The sequence below is a fragment of the Buceros rhinoceros genome, unplaced genomic scaffold, assembly GCF_000710305.1.
Source record: "Buceros rhinoceros silvestris isolate BGI_N320 unplaced genomic scaffold, ASM71030v1 scaffold19932, whole genome shotgun sequence".
NCBI classification, from domain to species: domain Eukaryota; kingdom Metazoa; phylum Chordata; class Aves; order Bucerotiformes; family Bucerotidae; genus Buceros; species Buceros rhinoceros.
The window spans coordinates 12,929-37,934 of record NW_010398637.1 but is presented as its reverse complement, the minus strand read 5'-3'; the positions used below and the strand labels follow the sequence as shown (position 1 = coordinate 37,934).

The 25,006-nt window shown below is 36.7% G+C and overlaps 1 protein-coding gene across 1 annotated transcript in view; it reads right to left on the bottom strand.

Moving 5' to 3' along the window:
* The window catches only part of UBR5 (ubiquitin protein ligase E3 component n-recognin 5), a 68,142-nt gene extending 48,685 nt beyond the window's left edge, over window positions 1-19,457 (bottom strand). Inside the window, exons 1-8 of the mRNA XM_010131176.1 lie at window positions 19,416-19,457; window positions 18,846-18,927; window positions 18,588-18,664; window positions 17,675-17,794; window positions 14,918-15,107; window positions 12,626-12,785; window positions 5,861-6,010; window positions 3,700-3,893 (exon numbers count right to left, since the gene is read on the bottom strand). Coding sequence (XP_010129478.1) covers window positions 3,700-3,893; window positions 5,861-6,002 — 336 coding nt within the window. The 5' untranslated portion in view covers window positions 6,003-6,010; window positions 12,626-12,785; window positions 14,918-15,107; ... (2 more) ...; window positions 18,846-18,927; window positions 19,416-19,457. The remainder of the gene's footprint in view (window positions 1-3,699; window positions 3,894-5,860; window positions 6,011-12,625; window positions 12,786-14,917; window positions 15,108-17,674; window positions 17,795-18,587; window positions 18,665-18,845; window positions 18,928-19,415) is intronic.
* Between the last annotated feature and the right edge of the window lie 5,549 nt (window positions 19,458-25,006).

Genomic DNA, 25,006 nt, shown 5'->3' with positions numbered 1-25,006 from the left:
TGCAGCAAGTACACAACAGTTACAGCATCACTGTTTCCAAGTTCCTGTTCCCCCCTGCATTGAAATGAACCTCAAATTATAGTCCTGTTGAATTGGAGTGATTTCACAAAACATTTACTTCTGTTTACTGAGAAACATATGTTAAGGTCTGTCCACTCAGTGTTCCACAGCAAATGCAGCTATAGGAGAACCACGTTCTTTGCAAACTTCATTACTGGTACCAACTAAAAGCTCCTTTCCACTTAAGGGAGAATACAGATTTTGAAAAAAAGAAAGATAAACTAGTATAAAAACCAACCATTGTCTTCTACAGCTACAAATCTGAAAGACAGGCACACGATAACTAGCTTTCTCTAGTTCTCTTCTCTAGATCTGATCTCCCAAATCAGTATCTTTAGCTGCCTCTCTTAGGTTACAACATACCACATTTAAGCCATTCAACAATCTGACGGGAAACTGAACTTGTCAGACCATTAAAAAAAGCCCATCATCTGTACGTTTATCTGTCCCCTAAATCAGCAGACTTTTCTTTCTGCTACAGATTTTTAGTTTCATAAATCTGGATGCACACTATTATTTCACTATTTTCATCCCCAGAAGTGTACATTTCAAAAGATCTGAATATACCCTTGAGTAATACAGGATTCAGTACATCTCTTACCAATTGCTCAAAATGTTTATCAGTATTTTGGGAAGAAGAGAAAGAAGGCAGCAGGAAAGGACAGAGTCTCTTTTATTCCCTGAAGTTAAATCATAGGATAATTATTTTGCTCTGGAGGGCATCTACCAACACAGCACAGAAGTAGCACAAATGCTAATCTGTGTCATGATTACTACTTGCCATCGTATAAATATTGCATATTCTGAGAAAGAACTGCCAACAGAACCTACTGTAGTCTAATGAGATGTATCTCTGCTTCATCAGCATAAATGAATCTTCAGAAGTTATCTGGCCTAATGCCTCAAAGTTAAGCATGGAAAGTAATTGTCTTTTTCTCCAAGCCAGTATCATTATGATTTTTAATCTTGCTAATATGTTTTACAACTTTTTATAAACAAACATTTATACCACAAGCTCAACACTTAGGAGACCTGTCGTTCAAAATTTTTCTGTCTCTTCCTTCATAATATCAGCAGTTGTGATTTAAATGCTACAGGACCAATGTCACATACACCTCCATGAGGCCATCACAAAGATGCATGAACGACATAACCACTCTTGTTCAGTAACTGGAGTCTTACGCATTCAACTGTAAGTTGACTTCAGACCAGAGAAATTATATACTTGAAGATGATGCAGACTGTTGACAAAATCTTCATACCTCAATAGCTAAACAGAATATACCTACTTGAATAAACTAAAGGCTTGGCCTGCACCTAGTTACAGTCTAGCAGGAGAAAAAAAAAAAAAGACATACTATAGAGTGGTTCTGGTACATATGACACAATGTTGATACATGGCAGTGTAGACTAACTACTACAGTCCAATGAGATTTGAACTATGAGAAGAATTCATTCATTGACCTGAATTCTTTGAGCAGCTGATTTCAATTATTTGGTGGAGAAACCTATGCAACATCTCATTATCATCAGTCTCAGATGTTGGGTGAAATTGTTTCATTTGGGAACACTATCAGCTTTCCAAAAGTTTCACCCATTCCTTTCAAGTTGGTACTTTACTGCCTATAAACACAAGTTAACCATCCTCATCGTGGACTACTACAGTTCTGGCTCTAAGGCTAAATGTCAAAATAAAAGTGAAGGAAATACATTTGCAAACAAGATTGGTTATTCTGTGATTCCTCACGTATTTTAATCTGTCCCCTAGCTTACTGTGTTTCCCAATAACATTCCAAGATCTCCCTTCCAATTTCCAAACTGGAAGAAACATCTGAACTGGCCTCTCAGCTAAATCATCTACCTCAGGATCCACCTTGAAGAATTTCCATTGGGAAATACCACCAACAAAATTTCAGTATGGGGCCATAGCAAGAAAGATGCAAAACAACTTCTTATGAATGTTCAGCTGAAGGACAGGACGAAAAGTTTAAATAATTTTGGATAAAGATGAAAGGCCTTTCCAGTAAGACACCTTCATTTGACTGGAAGTTAGGGTTTATATGAGTGCATATGCAAAAAGGCATCTTGGATGAACTTCAGTATATTTAAACTGAACAAGCATGCAATTAGATATCACAGCAAGTTAATCCATAAAAGATGCCAAATAAAAGACTACAATAATTGTTCTAGGGCAGAATCTGCTGAGTTTGCAAATAATTAAAATTTCCCATCCAGGAAAAAACAACCCCACAACACCCTAATTTTGTAATTAAGTTTCACGACCAGAGAGAATAATGGGTTAAGAGGAAAAACATTCCTGAAGTAGTAAAAAAAAAAACCAGAACAAAACAAAAAACACAACAGTAACAATGGCCATAACAACGTTATCAAAACACAGCAGTGGAAATTAAAAAGATAAATTAACATTCCAAATCTAAACTACATATACGCTCTGATGATAACACCTTTGAAATCTCTCTCTGCTCAAACTAGATGATGACTCCTATTATACCATCATGACAAAGCAAGGGGGATAAAAGCTGCTAATTTTCACTGACACAGAAGTTCAGTGTTACTGGCTGAAAAAAAATAAAATCACACTTTAGACGTAAAAGGTCTGACTGGGAGAGCAACAATGACAAACATTCTTTTTAGGTATCTCCATTTCTCAGGTTGAATGCCCAAAGGAAAGTGATAGCAACTAAAGGTGAGCTACTCTAAGTAGAAATGAGCTTCTAAATTCACCTCCCTTTAAGTTCTCTATCTATATTTAGTCTGAAAGGAAAAAAAAAAAGAAAGCATGAGATATCAAACCAGCAACCTCACATACACACTGTGGACAGACAGAAATGGGAACACTAGAAAGACAATCCAAGATCATAAAATGTGGTGTAATAAACAAAATCACTTCTATTCCTGGCAAGTTTTGTTTGTTTGTTTGCATTTGTTTTCTTTTGGTTTTTGAAGTCATTTCCTCAAGCATTTAGGCAATTCATAAAGAAAATGGCTACAGATACCCCATAAGCAACACAGAGCTGGTGTTCCTATTACTCTTTCATCTGATATCAGAATTACTTCCTGCCTTGAACATGGAATTAGGGCTACAAAGAAAACCAGCTAATGAAAGTTGAAGGGATTCTGAAGGAGCAACCAATACTCGTTTAAGTTATTGGTTAACTCAAAAGACAACTGCAAATGAATGCCAACTTCCACCGTTGTTGCTTAAAAGCCTCATCCACTCAAAGTATCTCTGGGAATAATGATGTTAATAAAAAAAAAAGGCTGCTTTGATGAAGGATAGTTGAAATTGTTTCATGACTTTCCTACTGCCTACTAAATGCTTTGAGCACCCAAGTAACATTAAGAAGAAAAAAGAAAAAACTCAAACCTTGCAATGTACATCAGTGCCTTCAAAACACATGGAGAAGAAAGACAGTAACAACAGAAGCACAGTTATAGTCATCTCTAGTAGTTATTTATAATTTTCCTAATTGCATAATATAGGATATGTTTTATTACATTATCTCATATAAACTGAGATGTGACACTCAAAACAGAAATGAAGAGTATTTATTTGGAAAAAAAATAAAGAGGTCTATCACACAGCATGCAAATAAAATAGTAAAAAAATTTCAGTACCTTATCTGGCCACCATTGCAAGTCTTCTCCTAAAGAAACAGGACTTTGAACAGGTGTATTCTTCTTGTCCAGGTTTGGTTCCCCTTCCTTACTTGTAGAGCCTCTTTCATTATCAAATGAGGCTCCATCAAGCCACCTTCGTTCACGCAAACGTAAAACGGACTCACGTTCACGCAACAGCTCAGAGTCTCTCTCTAAGGGAAGAAGGAGAACTGGTATGCAATTGGGTCACACCAGTGGGATAAAAGTAAGCCACTCTCTAGTAAAGACCCTTCAGGATGCAACTAACAGCAGTTAAATCTACTCACACAGATTAAAAATAAAGTCCTGACATGCAACATTCAATATATTAACCCTTTCAAAGCATATGTACTTTAGAATTACTAAACGTAAAAAGAAGCTAGTAATAGTCTTACAGTTTTGTGCACTATAAAAATAACGCTGAAGCATTTTCACTTACATCATGAGGCCAAATACATTTCACAATGCGATTTGAAGTTTTATAATACAATATGCAGGTTTGCGGTATTGTTTTAGCCATGTAGCAACAAAAACAAAAAATCTGTCTATACAGTCTGTTAGATAACTTGATGAAAATCAAAAGAGTATTTATTAGAGAGTTTCATAAGAACTTTCCCCCCAAAACCGAGTAATTTGAAAAGGTTAAAGAAACCAAGCATTTTAAAAAGCTCTTCTATACATGTTTGATAATCCAACCCCTTTTGTTTAAAGCAATATTCCATAGGACTGGATTTTAATAAATTAAAGTGCATCTGTTTTGAATAGATCAAATGAAAACTTCTCAAGAGTCAGACAAGTTTTAAAGAGGATCCTCATAGGAAAATGTTCCTTACCAAAATGCTCCCCCTCCAATTGGCCTATAAACTGTCTAAAGCCAGTACTCTGCAGTTCGCTCATGCAGATTAATTTTTTAAATCAGGTAATCAAACTAACTTTCCAAGAGTCAACTATGTATGGAAAATAAGGCTTATAAAATTCGTGGTAACGTCTTATATAGAATAACCTTAGGAAAGGAGAAAAAAGGAGGAATTTAGGAGTTATGTCAGACGCTGAATATTCGTACATGCACATAATGCATTTAACCTATTAAGTACTCCGCTTGTGCTCACAAAAATTAACTGGAATTACATGTATGAGATGTCCACATTATTATATCATAGTTTCAACAAATTATGCCGAGTCTTGGGTCTTTTGCTGCATTAGACAAATTGGAAAGTTTTTACATAAGCCAAAGACGACAGTTTGTCTTTCAGATACATTTCATATCGTACTTATTTCTAGCAACCATCACACTGACCCCTGACTAATAATTTTGTAACAGGAACTTACATCTTCAGCAATTAATATGCTAAAACATGTTCATGAAAGGCAAGAAAACTTTCACAGGCAACAAACATTCACAGCAGAGGTTGGATTAACAGTTTGGAAATACTCAAGGCATTTGCACAACAGCTTCAAAAAGATAGGAAATTGCTGCATGGTCTGTTACAAATCTTCAAAGGGTAATAACGCTTTTAGAAAAAATAAAAGTAAAATGCCTTAACACTGTTCAAGTAGTATTTTTTTCCCCCTCAGCTGTCAGTAGTTCTCCTTATCCAACTAGAAAAAAATGCGTCCAAAAAAGTACAATTTAGATTTCTCCTCCCTCCTTAGTATCTAAAGTTCCTCATTCCATAATGGTAACTTCTGTAATGGAACAATTAAGGAAATGTGAAGAACAGCGAGCAAAGAGCAACCCAAAAGAAAGGAAAAAAAACATTAAGAATGCTGCATGTCATAAATTGTTACTCATTTTTGAGCCAAATTAAATATTTGTAATGCAATCTACGTATTAGTAGGTACTTACACTATAGTTTAAAATAAACTTAACATGCAGAAATTACTACACCTTGCAACACCAATGATCAACAATTAGGTTTAAAATACATGTCTATCAATGTTCTTGAAGAACTTACCTGCTAATATTCAGAATTCATTAATAATTTTGACAATGAGTAACAGTATATTTGTCTACTCTGCATTTGACAACATATCACAGTCTACTTTCGCATTAAATCAGAATCTAAACCACCAGTGTGTACTATCACTAGCTTTTTCCACAGCAAACTACTTATTACAAAGAAAAAAGGTGCAAAATTACCTCTGGATGAGCCTAGCCTGGAAAGTGATGAGCGCCGAAAGGATGGATAACCAAAGTAACTAATATCTTCTGAAAACATAGCATCAGCATCAATAATGACACTTGGGTGAGCAGAATGTATGTCAGCATCCAGAAGAGACATAAGATCCTCTATAAGAGGAGACAAGGGTCTTAAGTGAATAATCAGCTACTTAAACATCAGCTAGAGAGACCATCAACTAAACAAATATCAAAACAAAAAAAATCCTATCTATTAATTGAATTTCTGCTCTTCAGATTCACCAGTGCAAACTCATGTGCCTCCTATACAACGACATGTACTATCAAGCTTAGCAGACTAGTGAACAAAACCAGTCTCCCTACAAGAACTGCTCTGTGACTTATCTAACCACACTTCCCAAACAAGACCTGTCAGAGACTTTTCTGTATCCCTGTCACTTGAAAGAATAAAGCACTAGGATAAGATAGATGGATATACATACATGTGCACACACACTCATGCACGTAACGCAGATGACTACCTAGAAACAAAGGAGGACAGAACTGATGGTGCCTTCACAAAACCATGTCTTCGATGTCAAAGACTGTACGTTCCTCCACGGAACGTTTGTTTCTTTCAAAGAATTACGTACTTGTTTAATTCACAGGCTAGCAGCTTGCAGCTCTTGGTACAAAGCTTTAAATGGTAGCTACATTAAGAAAAACAGTTATCTGGAAAAAGCACCGGTTTTTAATACCATGCAGTTAAAAAAAAACAACCAACCAAAACAATGAACTTAAACACTGAGACCACCCTAGCTTCTATGTTAGAAAACCTGAGTTTCTCTTAAGTACTGATCATTGTTAAAGTATAAAATAACTTCCTTCCATTTTCTAAACTACAGCTACTATCTACACACAAGAGGCTACTGAAATTTCATGTTATTTATTGAAATAAACAACTAAATCTGATTACCAACTCTTGCATGCTACAGAAAGGACAGTCCTACTCAACTCCCTTATCCCTATGCCAGGTGCCTCTTTGGGGAAAAGGGGGATTTCTAACTCTACAACTAGCACATCCACCTGGCTTGAAACAGTACTTCCTAAGGTGCAGCAGTAAGGCAGGAAGAAATCTTCAGACTGATTTAACTGGGTAGCTAAACAGAGCCCCAGAGGTGGTGCTTCACCCCACACAGCAAAGCTGACCAGACCCCACTGCTACCAAAGGAGACAGTTTTGCCACTTCCCAAACTTTCTAGCAAATTTGACGAAAAAAATCAGGCTCCCCAAATTAGGTTTCAACTAACCCACACAGGCAAACGAATCCCACTGTCATGCAAGGCAATAGCAGGTTAGCTCTTTCTGGCAGCAGGACAACCACCTGTGAAGCTCACATGAGGCTGTACAGCGTCGCTTCAGGGAACAGAAGGAGCACATACAACTTTGACACATCCAGTTCTCAGCTTTTACCTCATAATAAGCATAAACCAAAATAGTGGCTAGAACTCAAGGTTTGAAGTTAAATAAAAGCATCCTTAACAGTAGGAACTGATCAGCGTGGGTCTTTTTCTCAGTGCCTGGAAGAACACAAAGGAGAGGGTATCCAGAGACTAAAAAGGAACAAGAAGTCACGCTTACAGCCACTATCACATCACATCACTTAACTGTTCCGCTTACTGATATTGAAAGTGTTAGAGACTTTCCCATCTCTACATCAGAATATTCATGTTCATCAGAATAATCATATTCATAAACTTTCAATTCCAGAAAATATAATGCCTACCAACTACAGCCAGTTTTCCCCTGAAAACTGTGCTGTAACTAGTGAGCACTCTGGATTTTAAAGCAAGCAAGACCCACACCAACACTTTCTGCATTAACCCACTTAAGTGTAGTCTGTGCTCCTAAACACACACCATTTGGGGCTCAATGGTTCATACAATACATTTTAGGAAGTCGTCCTTGACAGACTGCTCAGAAATACCCATGGGAAAAAAAAAAAAAAATCAGATTTGGAAAACAGGCTTTGTCTTACTAAACCACTTCAGATCACTCAGAGTGGCCTTATCCTGCCTGCTACTTTATTTTCCAGTGGCTTTCCACAATGATAAAGCAGAAGTACACCTCACCTTAAGAGCATCAACCTGCAAGTACCAAACTTTAAGGGCTGGAAACACAGCTGAGGCTCTGTTGTATCTCCCAACATTCACACGATGCTCCTCTTCCCTCCTCCTATGCCCACCACAACCAGCTCTTCCTAGGTAAGCTCCAATCATTCTACAGTCTATCAACTCGTTCTCAGTTTTTTTGGTCACTACCCAAGCAAAAATTGCAAAAACCTTTGTTCTCCTTTTAGGAACAGGATTGACCAGTACAAAAAAAGAACTCGCCAGTCTCATTCAAAATAGACAACATATTTTTTTTAAACGTAAACTAAGCCAGAAATCCTCTCAACAGGAAATACATGCTAACTTGTGACACAGGCGCCCACCCACCTTCCACCATGTTAGGCATGGAGTCTAGCTGTGTTTCCAAAAAGGAAAGTAAAAACTCAAGCCAGACTTAAGATCCAAAACTACGCATTTTTTGGCTAAATATGCATTAAGACAAGTGAGGAAATGAGGCCTTTTCTTACCCTCTCATTTCAGTTTCAAATCAGATTTTAATTCTCTTCCAGTATTTCTGCAAGAGATCCCCCTTTTTCCACTTTCTATACCAGCAAAGGTGATAAACTAGTACGAATATGATACCAATTCACTCCCCTTCGAACACTACTGGAATTTTTTTAGCGCTATAAAAACACAGATACTGCAAGGCTACATCCAGGGAAAAAAGCATTCTCTATGACTTCTATTTTCCTGCTCTTCAGAAAAATCCTGATATCATTCACGTCTTGTGCCTTGTTGGACCAGGATCAGACCACAGCCTTCACAAATAGATGTGATAATTCTGATCAACTTCTGTAGGTAAGAAAGTGCCTATGATTCCCTAGTAAATACCATTGAAAATTGGAAAGAAAAGGATATCCAGCACAGCTGAAAGAAAAAAGAACCATCACCAAACAAAAAAACAAACAAACCAACCCTCACTAATAAAAAACCCATTTCAATACACACATAAGCAGCAATCAAGTACTAAGAAAATTTTTATTTTCAATAGCTCCACGTGTACCATTATCACTGTATTCATGAACTGAAGGCATTGCCTAGATCAGTTCCAATCTCAAGTTGAGCTTGCATTAAATCTTCTCCCTGAAAGGGGCAATCATAACTTCTCTCCCTTCTTCTCAGCAGCATATTTTTATGAAATATTCAAGAATTCAATGTCTTCAGTATCTCCTCCTCTTTCAAGTTTGGATTAAATTGGCAAAACTCTGGCAGTGAAGGGACAGAAATATGTATTTTGGTTTCCTAGGAAACCAGACTCAAAGGGAACTCCAGAACTCATTCCTTGATAAGTTATGTTTATTCGACACATTACCCAACTTGAAGTTTATCCTAAAAAAAGAAAACAACAAAGAAAACCAAACCGCACCAACAAACCCACAGAAAAAAAACCCCATACATCTAATTGTTTTCCCCAAAGGCAAGCCACTGAACTGATTCTACACTATGCCCCAGGTCCCATCTCCCCTCACTGTAAGCCAATACAGTAAGTACTGCTTGAAATACCAGCCCATCTTTCTTCTCTCCTTTAAAAAAAATAATTGTATTTTTAAACAAGCTCATTTCAATTTCAAAATCCAAAGAAGTCTGGATGTTGCCAAACCTATGTTTCACAAGTCCCACTAGTGAGAACCCACTATATCATGCAGAAATAACTGAGCAAACATACATACATCTGAACCACACAAATGACAAAGTATTTTAATTTCTACAGAATTCCTATAAGAAGATTAACAGAACATAAAGCCCAGAAGAAGCCTCTAATAGAATTTGATATGAGCTGGAAAACTAGAGACGTTCAAGTCTTTTCTATGCTAAACAATCTTGTTCTATGTAGTTTTTACTTTGATTATTTTTCTTACATACTTGTTATGTATCAAACAAACCCACATTCCTCTTTTCTAACTATCGTAAAACAAAAGAAACAAGACTAGTCAAAATCAAAGTATAAAAGGCCAAAAGAAATAGAGACACTTATTGAAGGCAATCAGAAAAGTAAAGTTGTGCTCTTCACTTAAGACATTTTGAAGAATTCAGGAAGAACTAAGACATGGCTTTTGTTACCTTAAAAAAAAAAAATTCAGATGCATAACCTTTACAGTACTAACTGGAATTATCGCATCTGATATATTAATGAAATTATGATGTATTAAACAGGAATTTACTAAATTTCACAGAGGCTGGAAAGTATCTTAACTTCATAAATTATTATTTCGTTATTTTTAAAATGAACTGTAAATTACTCTTAGTGTTTTAAAAAAAGCTTCTGTCTTAAAGGCTTAGAGAAATAACCCCTAAATTTAAGGGTCATGAAGCACCAAACATGCAGAAGGGAGAAAGTAAAAATTAGCATGTGCTTTTAATCAAAATGCAAGAGCCTCAAAAGTCCTGAGGCAAAAGCAGTCTTGTCATTTGTTTGGGGGTTTTTTTGTGCTTGGAAGCTTTAAAGCATAATTTGACATAATTTTAAAAAAGAAAAAAGTAGAAGTTCTTTATCTTTCAGAATAATTTATGGAAACCTGACTACGAACTGAATACATACAACATACATCAGTTATCTACAGTTTTCTTCTATTAACTCCGATGTTACGGTTCCAAAAGAGCATCCAAAAGAGGCGAGATGACAAATGAAATCAAGATGAGTGAAAAATTTCTAGAGCAAAAGAGTTTAACAAAGTTTCTACACAGTTCTGAATGACAGAGTGTTGGTATTTTCCCAGAGAGCTATAGGCAAGTTTCTCTGGATGTCAGGTGTTCCTGGAAACTAGACTGTATGGTTATGTGACACAAGTAAGGACTGGTAATTTGCACTATTTAATGTACAATGTAGAGTCATGACAGCACTGACCAGCGTTCAGCTAGACTTTTCCAACTGTTTTGATCACACTCAGATACCAAATTAATTCATTTCCATGCATCCAACTTATTTTTGCTTATACAACTGAAGTAAATTAAGACAGAGAAGGCATAACATGTTCTACAAATGCAAATTACATCTTTGAAGGCCAGAGTTAAGACATATCAAGTTTCATTTCAGTTGTCATTTCCACGTCTTTTCCCACAAGAACTGGGGAAGTACTAGCCCAGTTTCTCTGTGGGGTAAAAAAAAGGGGGAGAAAAAAACATACTGATATTAGGAGATTGCAATCCCTTATAGAAAAGATTCAACTAAACAGGGGAGAAGTATAAAATTGGTTTCTGGACAGCTAATGAGGACAGTGCAACTTTGCAAACTGCTTTAACCTATCTCAAATACAAGTGTCTATAGCACAGGCACCTTCAAATGGAAGTCACCAGTCACAGGTTGTGAGACAGTCCCTATTAACCAATCCCTATGATCTCAAGAGGTACTAAGAGAAGAGTTAACGCTATAGAAAGCTGGTTAGTATGGTTAAAAGGAACTTCTACTGTAAATGATTACTAGCAGTGACTTATCCTCTGAAGGCCAGTTCTGGAAGAATGCATTTGGAAATGCTAAAAGTAAGAACTGCTTTGAATACCTGGAAAGAATTAGGAGAATTTGCTTCCTCCAATGCATCTGTCTAATCCTATTAAACTGATCACTAAAAAAAAAGACTCAAATTAAAGATGTTTCATGCCTTTCACCAGAGTATTATTGATTCTACAGCAAAATAAAGCAGCTTGACAGATGCAACTAAAAACTAGAAGAGGCAAAATGAAATACAAAGCCTTTGCTGCAGAAAAAAAAAAAAAACAACCTTTGTCTAATCACATGATTGACAAGATAAAGATGGAGGAAGCCCATGAATCTTCCTGGTGAACCAGATGAGCAGAAAAAAAACCCCATTTATTAGAAAAATATCAAAACGTCATTTTGACACACAGAAAAAAAAGCCAGTATGTAGTCAGAGTTTAGATGTGTTCTGTTCATGCAGTGCACCTAACACAAAAGAATGATTTGGCTGCTACATTTTCAAATATGTTTACTCACCAAGAAAAAATTATCAAAATTATTTAGCCAATGCAAAAGACGACTCAAAGTCTTTTATAAAAGGCAGTTGTATGGGACAGGCGATGTTTCAAAAACAGCTGGACTTCAATTACAGCAATTTACTGGTATAGTCAGAATGCTCCAGCATTTATGAGTGGAACTTGAGATGAAGAATAAATTCTCGATCTAACTGTAGCAACTGCAAGCTGTTTTGCCCTCACTTGAGGCATTTTGATTAAAAAAAGCTGTATAATTTTTGCTCTAAAAACTGCTGTATCTCAAGAGTATGTTAGTTGTAAAACACATGCAAGTCACTAGAAGATTTTCGAATTAGCTTTTATGAGCAAGCCACACAGAAGTCTCAGCATCTCATTGAGCAGCAAAATACGGATGTAAGTAATGCTGATGTTACAGAGCCTGGGATCCTAAAAGGAATAACTTTCATGCTACCCACAAACAAGGTCAACAGTTATACTTCAGTGCCTAATCTAATCCCTCACGACATCCCAGTGCCTCTTTTCTTTTGTGCAATTTTTGACTCTGCCCCTATAAGCAAGGAACCTTCACTGCATATCTTGCACAGCATGGAGCACGCTGTCAGTGCTTAAATACAGCAAAATAAAAACACGTTGGCATCTTCTTATTGAAAAGTTTCAGGATACAAACCTCCAGGAAGATACGATTCACTTGCTGTGTCATCCCCATCATCTCCATCTTCATCATCACGACTCAACAAATTATTTACAGCAAGGTTTACATCGAGATTTGTTCGCTGGAGTTCTCGAATAATAATACTTCTGGACTTCCCTTGTAAAACAACTTGTGCCTGCAAGAGCAGAGTATAATTAGTTGCTGGTCATTCTCAGCTCATGAGAGAAGAATGTTTAATTCTAAATAAGTCTAATAAAAACCAGAACTCAAATCACAGTACACACAGGCAAAGGCTCACAGAGATTTTTCACAGTATCTTGTACTAGTCAGCCTTCTCTCAGTTTAAGTTAGGCCACCTAATTCCAACATTGGTACTGAATTTCCTAATGGAATCTTAGAATCTACTTCTTGAAATCCTTAACTCTGTAGTTAAAGGATAAGCAAAAACTCTTTTGAGAAGGTACTGTATGTTTCTATGAAAGCGTTTAAACCTACTATGTCAACCAACAGAGTTCTGCAATTAACTGTTCCTCCAAAACTACAGTCAGTCCCTGGCTTTTTGACACTGGTTTCTCTCTCCACTGCCTTTCAACGTGAAACCAACTTACTTCCTCTGTTTTTCTCACCATCCTGTTCCTAAAGGCTTACCTTCAGCAGTTTCTGCAACGTTTAGATTTTTATTAGCAAAGTGCAAATGCGGAAAACAATCTTCCAAATGTTAAACAAATGCAATGAATTCACAAAACGCAGAAGCATTCTGATCTCTTCCACTAATTCTAGGGTTCAAGAACATTTTGGTTTTCCACAGAGACTACGCGCTACTGAATGCCAGGGAAAATGATAAAGTTCTGGAAGATCACAAACTGTGTGAAGAAGGTAAGAAACTAGTACTGAATATTTTGGTAACATGTAACATTTTGTAAAATCTGACAAGCAAAAAAAGAAAGTGACGTTTTAATAGCACAAAAAGGTAAATTTTTTGTCATAACATTCTATGCCAGTAGTTTATAGATTTTTGAGACATTGTAAAACCTATGTTATACGGAGCAGTTTTGAAGATCTTTCCTATTTGTCTGCACTAGTTACCCCAAAATGTTTTAAGACACTTTCTGTGCTAAAGGTAGACTAAGTACGATAATTGGGGGGGGAGGGGGAGGCAAAAAAAAGAAAGAAAAATATCTCAGCAAGGTAAGCAAAGTTATGATTTAACAAACCATAAATTAGATTATAGAATGGAACTGTCTGCACCAGGGGATATTAGTCTGTTTTTCTATTTCATGTAAGGTATCAAGGACGTCAGTAAACACTTTCAAAAGAACCTGGAGTTGAACTATGAAGTCAAAAAAATCCCATCACTCCACAGTTGAAAGACACTGTTGGAGGTCATCTAACCAAACCATCTCCTGAAAGCAGGGCTAACCAGAGTAACCAACATCTCCAGTACCTTGCTTCTGAGAGGCAGAAGCTCCCAGCTTTTACTGGGTTTTGAATTTAAAGAAAGAAGCCAGCCTGGCCCTGGTGAGTCTGTAGATACCTTGTCTACCAGCTCCTGTCTTGTGCTATAAGTGCTTGAATGCTTTGAATGGCTTATCTTTTAGCCTATCAACTTACATCTGTATTCCAAATTTAGACCAGCAACTTGTTTTGAACAAAGAATTAAAATGCATTAATCAGTCACACATTTTGAATGTATTATTTTCTTCTAACATGGAGGAAAATATTGTTTTAACAAACTCCATTTAATCACAAAATGCAAAATCTGTCAGCTTATTCTGGCTTTAGCGCATTAGAAGGCAAAAGCAAAGCAATTTATACTGAACATTCATCAGTCACATTTATAAAAAATTAAGTAAAGGTGTCCATGAAGAAAAATTGATATTTTAAAGAGTTTAAATAAGTTTAATGTCTTTCATTTAAACCTAAAATGGATCAGTCTTTTTATCAAACAAGAAAAGTCAACCTGTACCCCTTCCTTATACTCCTTCAAGAAACTTATTAACTACACGCTTGATGCAATTCTCCAATATTTCATTTTCTCACTACTTCTCCCCTCTGTAAATGAACAATGCATGACATTCCTCATCTTGTTTTAAACACATACCTTGTCTTAGTGGAAATTCAGGAAATGAAAATGCATTTAAGAATAAAAGCGATTTAGCTAAATTTACTAATATTTACTAGAAAGTAAATATTTTCAATTATATGCCCTTAGACCTTGGAGAAAATGCACTACTATTAAAATTTCTGTTCACATGCTACAAGAAGCTCTCCAGGATTTTTGGCCACAGCATTTTCTAGCTCACATACCTGTGAAATGAGTTCCTCTGGAATGACTGATGCTGGAATCACTGGTTGTGGCTGACTCCCCAGCAGTCCAGATCCTCTGTCACGTCCTGTGCGTATAACTCTGGTCTGCCTTCGAGAATCTCGAGCTCCAGCGGATGATCTACCAGAAGATCCTCCTCCACTTCCACCAACCCCTGAACTCCAGCGACTTCTAAAAGATTGAATTTATTTTTTTTTAATACAGCAACATACTCTGGGGACTACTTCAAGAAGTAAGACTTTAGTTTCATTATTAACAACTTGTACACAGTCTCTGAAAAACACTGCAGATAGATCTCATAGAGAAACACTACAAAAGTATCTCTCAAAGCTAGTAAAAACAAGAGCACCAGGCAATGGATAAAGTTCTGAATTACACAGAAGAAATATAAAACAGAATTCCAACAGGAAGTTGCACTCTTTCTTACTCAAAGTTGTGTGGAAGTATACATACACAAACATATACACACACCAATTCCCAGAGTTTCTAAAAGTGACTGTATCAGCAGCATAACATCTACTACTCGGCTGTTAGCTTCCTATTATAAGAGTACATATGTGCAGCAGCTTCACGGTCAGCGGACTCTGTTTGACAGAAGGTCACTATACTCAAATGGGTCTTCTAAAATTACTGAGTCTTGATTCACATTAAGAAATTGGTTAAGATTACACTGGAAATATCAAGTAATCTTCTTGACTACAAAACCAATCTTAGCCTAGATGGTTCTCTCATCTTTATGGATTGTTTCCAGGAGATACTATACTCTGGACCTAGTGAAAAATCAACATCAACTGTACACAATGCAAAAACATGCCTAAACTGACTGAACAGTGGGGTTTTTTCTTCCTGAGTCAGTATCAAAACAAGGGAGTAAAAAGGCAGTGATCTGTAGAATCATAGGATCATGGACAGTGACCACACAGACAATGACAAGAAAAAAAGCAATTCAGTAATGGCTTTAGGAAAAATCTTGTCTCGTGAGTTAGAAAAAGAGCTCTAAAAAATTGGTACTACGGAAAATGGAAAAAAACCCACCCAAACAAAACCAAAGAAGAATGTGACATTTTAAATTAAATGAGCCATTTCTGAAAGTGGGAAGGGGGCTGAGGGGAGAAGATGGAGGCAGAGGGAAAAATTGAATTCTTACTAAGCAACAATTCCCAATCCAACTCTCAGCAGGGAAGATGCAGATTAAAAGAAAAGGTTACATCTTAGGTTTTAATATTTAGTACAGATGCATTTTCTACTCCCTTTTGTAAACTGTCAATGACTGGCTTAAGATATCTAACAGCTAAAACCATTTATAGTCATACAATAAGTAAAATGTTCCAAGTGGGTCTTAACTTGAACCTCTTACAGAGAAAAAAAAATCATAAGGACACAGCTATTCCTATTAAAACTGTCTAAGTAGAATAAACATTAATATGGAATGGAACTGTTTCTGCTCACCTACTTGCTTCCAACATTTCTCCACTGCCCACTATCACGCTAGCAATTTTCCAAATCCAGTGATCTTATCTAAGGGCTCCACAGTTCGAATGTTTTTAGACTCAGTTCATTCATTTAGGTATTCCCTTCATTTAATAGAGTAGTTAATGTCTGGTGCTACTCTACTAGTGCAGTGACTTTCAACTACCTAGTTCCTCAACATGCACAAGAAGAAATTAGGAACTCTTCAGGTTTAGTCTCCTAAGCACATAGCTTCAAATGATTTTAACCCGTTACACTCAGGTAAAAATAACAAGGAAGAAAGGTCTTACACTTTCCACAGTAAGTTTTTAAACATGATAATACCAGTTTGCCTTTAAAGTTTAACACACAGATTTCAGGTTGAGATGCACAAAGGCTTCAGAAAAAGTTTGGGGGAGGGGGTAAGTTATCTTTCATGCAACTAAGCCCCAGGTGAAATTAGCTTATTTGGTAATAAACAATAAATTCACTGTTGTGGAAAAGCTGTGGCTCCTCCCTCTTAACAAATCATTCTCATGCAAAAAACACAGTTTGTAAATGCAATTCTCCTTACTATGGTTAGTAACCTTAGGAAGCAGCACTGTTCAACATGTCTTACAAAAGCATATAATAAAAAGTTCACTATGATTATGTAATGAAGATTAATTTATGATGTTACATAAAGGGACACCATCAATTTTAAAGCTAATGATAAAAAATTTGAATCTGTAAGGTCCATTTAGTATACAGTATAATTTTAAATGTTCTGAGCGACAACATTTCCCAAATGTACTCTTCCTGTTACTATGTATAAGACCCCAACTAACAAAACACCACTCACTACTTGGGGCACAGGGGAGAGGAAGGCACAATAAAATTGAGCACACAAAGGTCGGCAAACATAGATAATGAAGATTCATCCTGCATAAATGCACTCATTTTACTTTATGCTGCTAGCCTATCGGAGTTTAAATTGATAAGTGTCCCTCTAAAAAACTGCTTTTCAAAATCAAGGAACTGAAAAACATTCAAAAAAACCAACACAGCCAAAACCAAGTTATTTTTCACACGTATGGGAAGAACGCTCCAAATCCTAGGTACTGAAGGGTCAACTTGCATATCTGTTATTTTAACCAAGTCAATAAAGTTTTTTTCATTATACCCTTCCTACACAACTGCTGTAATTATACGTTCCCTTATACATACTGCATACATTTTTATATATGTGTATACACATATACTCAAATATGGAACAAACAGATTGCAGCCTCAATCCTATCAAAACTTACCCAAGGGTGTTGCCTGCCAGTCTGCCCAGAGTTTCAGAACCAGACAGAAACCATGGGGAGTCACTAGTCCTGCCTGGCCTGGATGTCCTTCCTGCCCCTGAGCCACTGCTCAACTTTGAACTGAAAGTAAAAGATGGTAAATCAGTCACAAAACAATCCCAAATGGGTTAAGAACAAAACCTGGAATCCCAGGTATAAATTCTCAGGGACTTAGTCTGGTAACATACCAGCTTAAGCAACACCCTTGGGGAATATTCCAAACTAATCTAACTGTGTATTAAGAGGTATGCTGGAAAAAGAAAGCGGAAAGCACGCCTAACAGATCTCATGTACATTGGCAATCCATAGTAGCACAGTTGCAAACACATATTAAGCTAATTAGTGGTTTGTGTTAGCCCCTGCGCTGTTTCCATTTAGCGTATATGTACAAATGTAATCACCAGGTGTTCTATCCATAAAGCTGAGTCTAAGCATGCTACTGTTATATTACAAAATTATTTACATTCAATTAAGAACCATTAAATAGTCCTATTAAGGGAGACTTACCTGGACTGAAGACAACAAGTCTAGAAACTGAGCCTCTCCAAATGGAACCACTTTAAGAGCGGATTCTACACAAAGCTTAAAAATTTAACACAGTTTCTTTTATAAGGATTATTTTTGGAAGCTTTTGTTTCTTGAAATTAAAGAGATCCTATCTCACTGCTTTTAGAATCACATCTACTATTTATTCTTACACAGTTTGTCAAGCTAGGCTGTTTGGCTGCATGACCATTATGTATCTGCTCACAGTACCCATTGCAAAGGCAATCTAGTTCAAAAATAAACAAATAAAAGCAAAACCAAAAAAGCAGCCAAAGCTGCTTATTCAGTTCAAAAGAACAATTTAACATGAAAAAAAAGCGGTTCTTACCCGTCATTATTATCAGGTTTACCCAATTCCAATCTGTCTGGTTGAACTGAAAAACCAATCCTGCAGACTCTACCATCCTATATTCAAAACAAGAAAACCAAGTGTCCAAAACTGAAATGTAAGACAAGTTACAGAAAAAAATACAAACAAAACCAAGTCTTCAGTTACTAAGGAATACTGATCAATTTGATGTTAGAAGAATTAATTTTAACTGTTATGGTTTCAAGTTTGTTATTTGAGCAGATTTAAGTAATTTACCTCAAGAAGAAATGCAGCATGATTTGGTCCCACCACACACTGTTTAATAGTGGCCTGTTCCAATACATTCAAAGGGGGATGGCTGAAAACAAAGAGTGAGCATGTAAAGCATCTTTAAACTTTCAAAGTTAAAAAAAAAAAAATTAAAATCAAGTGGCATATGGAAGCAAAAATGTGCAGTGACTGTTACCGATATAAAAACATTCAAGAATGACTAAACATGTGCATTACTTTAAGCTACTATGATGTATTTCTGGTCATCAAGCACAAAAAATGCAGAACAAAACCTTTAAAGGTGAAAGAGTTTTCATTTAACTTGATCAACAATAAAAAACAGGGGTTATACTCCAAATTAAGGAGTCATTTCATAAGGAGGATATTTAATAATATAATCTATCATAACTGAAAACTTAAAACTTCTTATATTGAGAAGAAAATGTTATCTGAAGCATTTCTGAACTTTACTATTAGTAGTATTGAGGCTTTCTATGGCTATATCTACAGTTCTTGTTGCTGTTAGAAAAATGGAACTTTTCTAAATTATTTACAGTAACATGTGATATGTCTTACCTGTTTAAATTGTATTTGTTCAGCTTCTCTGAAACTTCCCTTAATCTGGAACAAAAAGAAATGAAGCTGTTGATGGAAAGACAGCCTCCACAGTACACAAAATCCATGTAAACCACATGTTTATGACATTATGGGAACAACTTACTATCACATTTATTGAAGCTTGATATAAATACTACTTGGTGCTGGGAGTCTATGTAAGAACTAGATGGTGTTCGGCTTCAAATCAGGTGGGGGTTTTTTTGGAGTTTCTTTGCTTTAGAATTTTAACCTTCTACTTACTGTCTTGCCAAAAACCCCATGGCTTTTTGCATTACTATGTGTTTTGCATGTCACTATCAAAAAACACTACTCCTGCCTGTTAACAACATTTACAACTCTACACACAAAATAAACATATGAAGCAACAAGCATTAACTGTAGACATAGTTGTGTTTCCTCATATAAGCTTGAATACAACATCCCAGAGCGGAGAAGATGCTTTCTAATAAATCCAAAAATGCGGCACATCAGAGCCAAAAATATGACAGTAAGTTCCCCAAAACAGAAAAGACAGATGCACAAACGCCAATATCAAAAGGGACAAACAACAAACTTTAACTAGTAGAAGAAACAACCCAGAGAAAATTCACTATATATAGGATTACGCAAAACTTCATGTTTACCAAAAGGAGAAGAATGTTTCCTGAAGTATTTCCATCTCACTTTCATGGCACCTTCCCAAACAGAAGACCAGAAACCAAAAACGGGGCCAACTCACAGACCCCTCCTGTCCAAAAGTGGAAACCAGCATAGTAATTTCTAAGGTAATTTCTAATCTACTTCAAAGAGACCCTCTCCAGGTAGCAAAGACACTCTCATAATATCAGGTAGTCATTTCATGGAAAACTTGGGCTCTTCCCAAAGATGACAAGCAATCTGAAAAAGCCCCTAAATACTTTCCAATTTTAGTTAGAATATTTGCATTATTTTAAGATATAAACCCAGGATAAATCCTGTAAAAATAATGCAAGGTCTTCCTAATTAGGAAAAAAAATCCCAACTCTGGTACCATGTTCATCCTAGCATTTCACAAATGCCCTTCTTAAACCAGCAACACCTTTCTAAACCTAAAAAAAAAGACATGCACACCAGCACTGTTTTCCTCTTCTGAATCCATGTCTTTAAACCCTTTCTTTTTACTTGCTTCACTTCCATGTCTACGCAGACTGCTATGGACAACAGACTTCAGTTACTTGCAAACCCTCAGCATGATAAAGAATACAGATTAGAGGTCCAAGCTGCTTAGTCTTAAAGTCATCACCTGTGTTTAAACCCCAAAGCATTTGTCCCGAGGGAAAAAAAAAAAGAAAATAGATATAGTCTGTTTGAGAAATAAGGTAATTTATGGATAGAAATAACTTTGAAGCACAAGAAAGGACTACAGAGAAAGGACAGCAGAAAGAAAGTAAATTTGCTTAGAACTGCCTTTTGCTGGTTTGTAAGTAGGCAATTTCCAGTTTCCAGCCACAATTACTTTACAACTACTACAGGCCAAGAGCAGATACACAGATAAGGTCTCTGTGAAGACAAGGCACAGAAGGGAGAGAACACAAACTTCACACACAATCTGCAGGAAAGGTACCCCACAAGAGTGAGCTACTGTGGGAGAATGGGAATGAACCCCGAAGATGAACGGCATATACTCCATAGCTTAGATAGCTTAAATATGGTTCTACAAAGCAAGTAGGGAGGAATCTGCTGCATAACACATGACAAGACAAACATCCCTGAAGTTTCATGTCTAAAGTATACTGCCTAACAGTTTCCCTCAGGAATCCCGAGCAGTTTTTCATTAACATTTCTCCTCTGGCAAGCATGAGCAATAATTATAGAAAAGGAAAGCCTAACTTTAAGATCATTGGACTGTCTATATGAAAAGCTGACGGCAAATAAAGTGGCAGTTTATTGGAGATGGTTATGAGACTTGCCTATTTAACATTTAAAGCTTCTGTATCTTGAGTTTTGTGTCACAAAACCTGAGCACTACCAAAGAAACAGACGCTTTTCAATTTAGAAAAAAATCCTTTATTTTCTTGTAAAAAAATTAATGAAGTGATAGGGAAGAAATACGCACAGAAAGCTAAGGCTTGCATACTCAGTGAACCTATTAGTAACATCCGTCTCAAGAGATTAGGTCTATCTGCAATAAGCATAGGTCAAAAGTTAACGAAGTCACTGAAAAGAGGCTGCTGTCAACATTTAAACGGAGGGAGCAGAAAAGCATGTAAGTGACAGCACTGCAAGTACTGAAGTGTCCCACAGAAAGGAGGGGGGGAAGTAAAAACACTCCCGCACACCCCCAACCATCTCATATGCAACTGCTGTAATAGCAAAATTACCAAGTACTGTCTAATAAGCTCAGAGATCCACATGGACTTGAATTTGACACAGAACACGAGTGAAAAAGTACTTCCCCAGAGCCACGTCCCTGCTGCGCTGCTGGTTTCACCCTCACTCCTCCCCCTTCCTTCTGCTGCCACCAGCACTCATGTGAATACCAGTCACAAAAGTAAACCAGCAGAAAAACAAGAGAAAAACAGAAAGATGTGTTTGTATATTCTGTATGAAGAATATGTAAATACAAAATGTTAAAATTAACCTGGTCTTAAATACACAATACAGTAATTTCAACTGACAGTGCACTGGAGGAAGAGGTACAGGCAGATATGATTTAACCAATTCTCATAGTAAGAAAGGTCAACACTTCCACTGAGACCTTTCTGTGGTAACAAAAATCTCCAATATGAATGTCTGGACAGGCTAAGCTTTGAAAAATTCTCAAAGGCAATTAAACTATTTAAAAGGATGAAGCTGAGAGCAACATGTATTTTGCTCACAAATAGATTTTTAGGAAAAAGCACTAGCTAGCCACACTTTTAGACAAAAAGTTTCGCGATGACAGTTCCTGTGTTAAGACACACATTCTTTAAATATCCCTATCAAAATTCATCCAAAAACAGTTGTGAGGAAGAAAAAAAAAAAAGTTTGTCCAAGTAGGGATTGCTCTGATTTTAACTGTTGCAGCTACAGTATCTAGTCTCTCCAAACTGATCAGAATAAAAGGGAACTATGCCCACATTAATCAACCAAACAGGCTCCAGGTATAGGGCTACAGGAGCTCAGACTTCACAAGTGACACTTCTATTCATCACAAGATACTACTTTCAACGTACACTTCTATTTCCAGAGAAATTTATCTGAGGACCCATCCTTCCACCACATCTTGATTTAAAAAACCACGTTAAGCTCAAACATGCAAGAGAGTGACTGAGAAACTCCATTTCAAAATACTACATATTTTATAGAAAAACTGGACTTCAGTACATTTTAAAGTAACTTTACCCTACTTAAACAAGCAAAATCCTGGTTTACAGTTTATTCTTTTACCCAATTTATAAGAATAAAAATCTTCTGTTACGAAATAGGTAGGCGGTCCTAAGGAACTTTTTTTTAAGACACTATAGACTTCTATAACACATGTTCCCCATGATCAGCTCCTGCAGCAGTCAGCAGCAGTCCTACCTTGCTGGTCATCCTGCAGCAATATTCACCCTTCTCAAGTATTTCCATCATGCCAGCAACTATCCACAGACCAACAAACCATAAACAGAACTTTCTTACTGCTATGAGGTTTTAGAAGAGTTCAACGAATGTACGCTTATCCTTCTCTCCACTTACCAGGAAAATAACAGTTACACAAATAAAGAAAAGAAAAAAAACAAAACATAAAAACAACACACCTACACCATCTACACTCAGTGAACATCTGCAAGAACTCAAGCAGGCAAGTAACATGAAAAGCATAGGGCACTGTAAATAGGAATCGCATGTAGCAAGATTCACATAATTTTGCCCTCACAAACTTATTTGCTGTTGAACAGAAACAATATTTACAGGTGCGAATTTCTAATCTGACACTTCGCAGCTTTGGTCAAATAACAGTATATCTAGCACATTTATTTGTAAGTATTAAACCAACTTCTGCCATCTCAGAGATTAATTTCTGTGACAATATAAAGAAAACGATTTTTCATTTTCCACTGCAACTTTATACTGAATTTCTAAATGCCAGCTAGGTCTTCAGAGAACACACAGTAAAAAAATCACTGAAGTTAAGCAATCCAAGCAAAGGATTTAACCACAGAAATGTACAAGAGAATGTATGCATGCTGCATGTCTCCAGAAGGAAGGAAATCTTTCTGTTCTTGGCAAGTAATACTACAGAGTTCTAGACACAATATTCATAAGATTCTCCTTTATAGCCTTAGAAAAGTTATTTGTACACTTTGAAGTTAAAAAACCAGGCTGAGGCCCCATCACAAGAGCTTTCCTCACTTCAGCATCACATGGTGATGGCAGAGGAGGAAAGGGAAAGGTAGATTTTAAAAAATACAGTTTAGTATTATGAACTACTTTGAGTAGAAAAACAAAACTAATTTAGCCCTAGTAGATTTTTCTAACTGATCAGGCCTCTTAAAGATAATTAAATATGTCAATGAAGTCTATAAGCCAACAAATTTAGGAGACTTTCACAGCAGAGCAGAAAGACATACACAAAAACTGATACAATGCTTTTCCAAGGGAAGGCTAACAATAAGCAGGTATCCAAGAGGGGTAAAAAAACCCAAAAAACAAGCACTGGGAAACAGTAGAGTAACATAACTATTAACACTTAATACAACATTCATCTGTGGCCAGTTAACAGGTTTTGGCCCAGCAGTGCTGCACAGCCTCCAGATCAAAGCCCTCCCACGCTTGCCTGTCTTGAATCACGTGGAAATGAACTCCTGCGCCTGCCTATCGGTGTCATGAGAACAGTCTTATAAATGCAGAAAATATACACTTATGGGTACTTAAGCACATATATTATCTTTGTTTCCTGGTCCCAGGATGTCTTGGACACTGGATGCTGTCATTGATGTAAAGTCACATTCAGCTATTTGCCATGCCATAATTCATCATACAAAAGGATCTTGCCCCGACTGCCATGTCCTGATTGCTGTATCAAACATTAGAAAGCAGTTTCTCAAGAGTCTTCCATAGTTTGTGTACCAAACACCTTTCTCCTAATGGAATAAATGAAGAAATAATGTGAAAAATCTCTTTTCCACCAACCAATATGAGGAAAGCGCCAGGGGAGGAGAAGATTGAAGTGTGCTTTAAGTCATTCTGTGTAGTAACCCATAAAAAAAATATGCTAAAATACCACATAAAAGCAGGCAATAAGATCATCTGTAGAAAATGTAAAGTAATGCACATTAACAAAAAAAAACCCAAGCGCAAGTACAAAGTAACAGCCTCCAAGTTAACCAATGCTACTCAGCACTCAAGTGGGATGATGTGTTTAGACTATAATACGCAGATCACTGAAACAAGATGACAAAGAAAGTCATTGCTCCACTCAGTAATGAGGTGTTACACGACTTAGACCATGTCCTCTCCCCACCCCAAGAAATATGTTAGGACTATTCGGTTATTACATACTAAGCCAACACCTGTTGCTCAGGAAACCCCTGAGCTGCAGATTCTCAGAAGCTGGAAAAGCATCA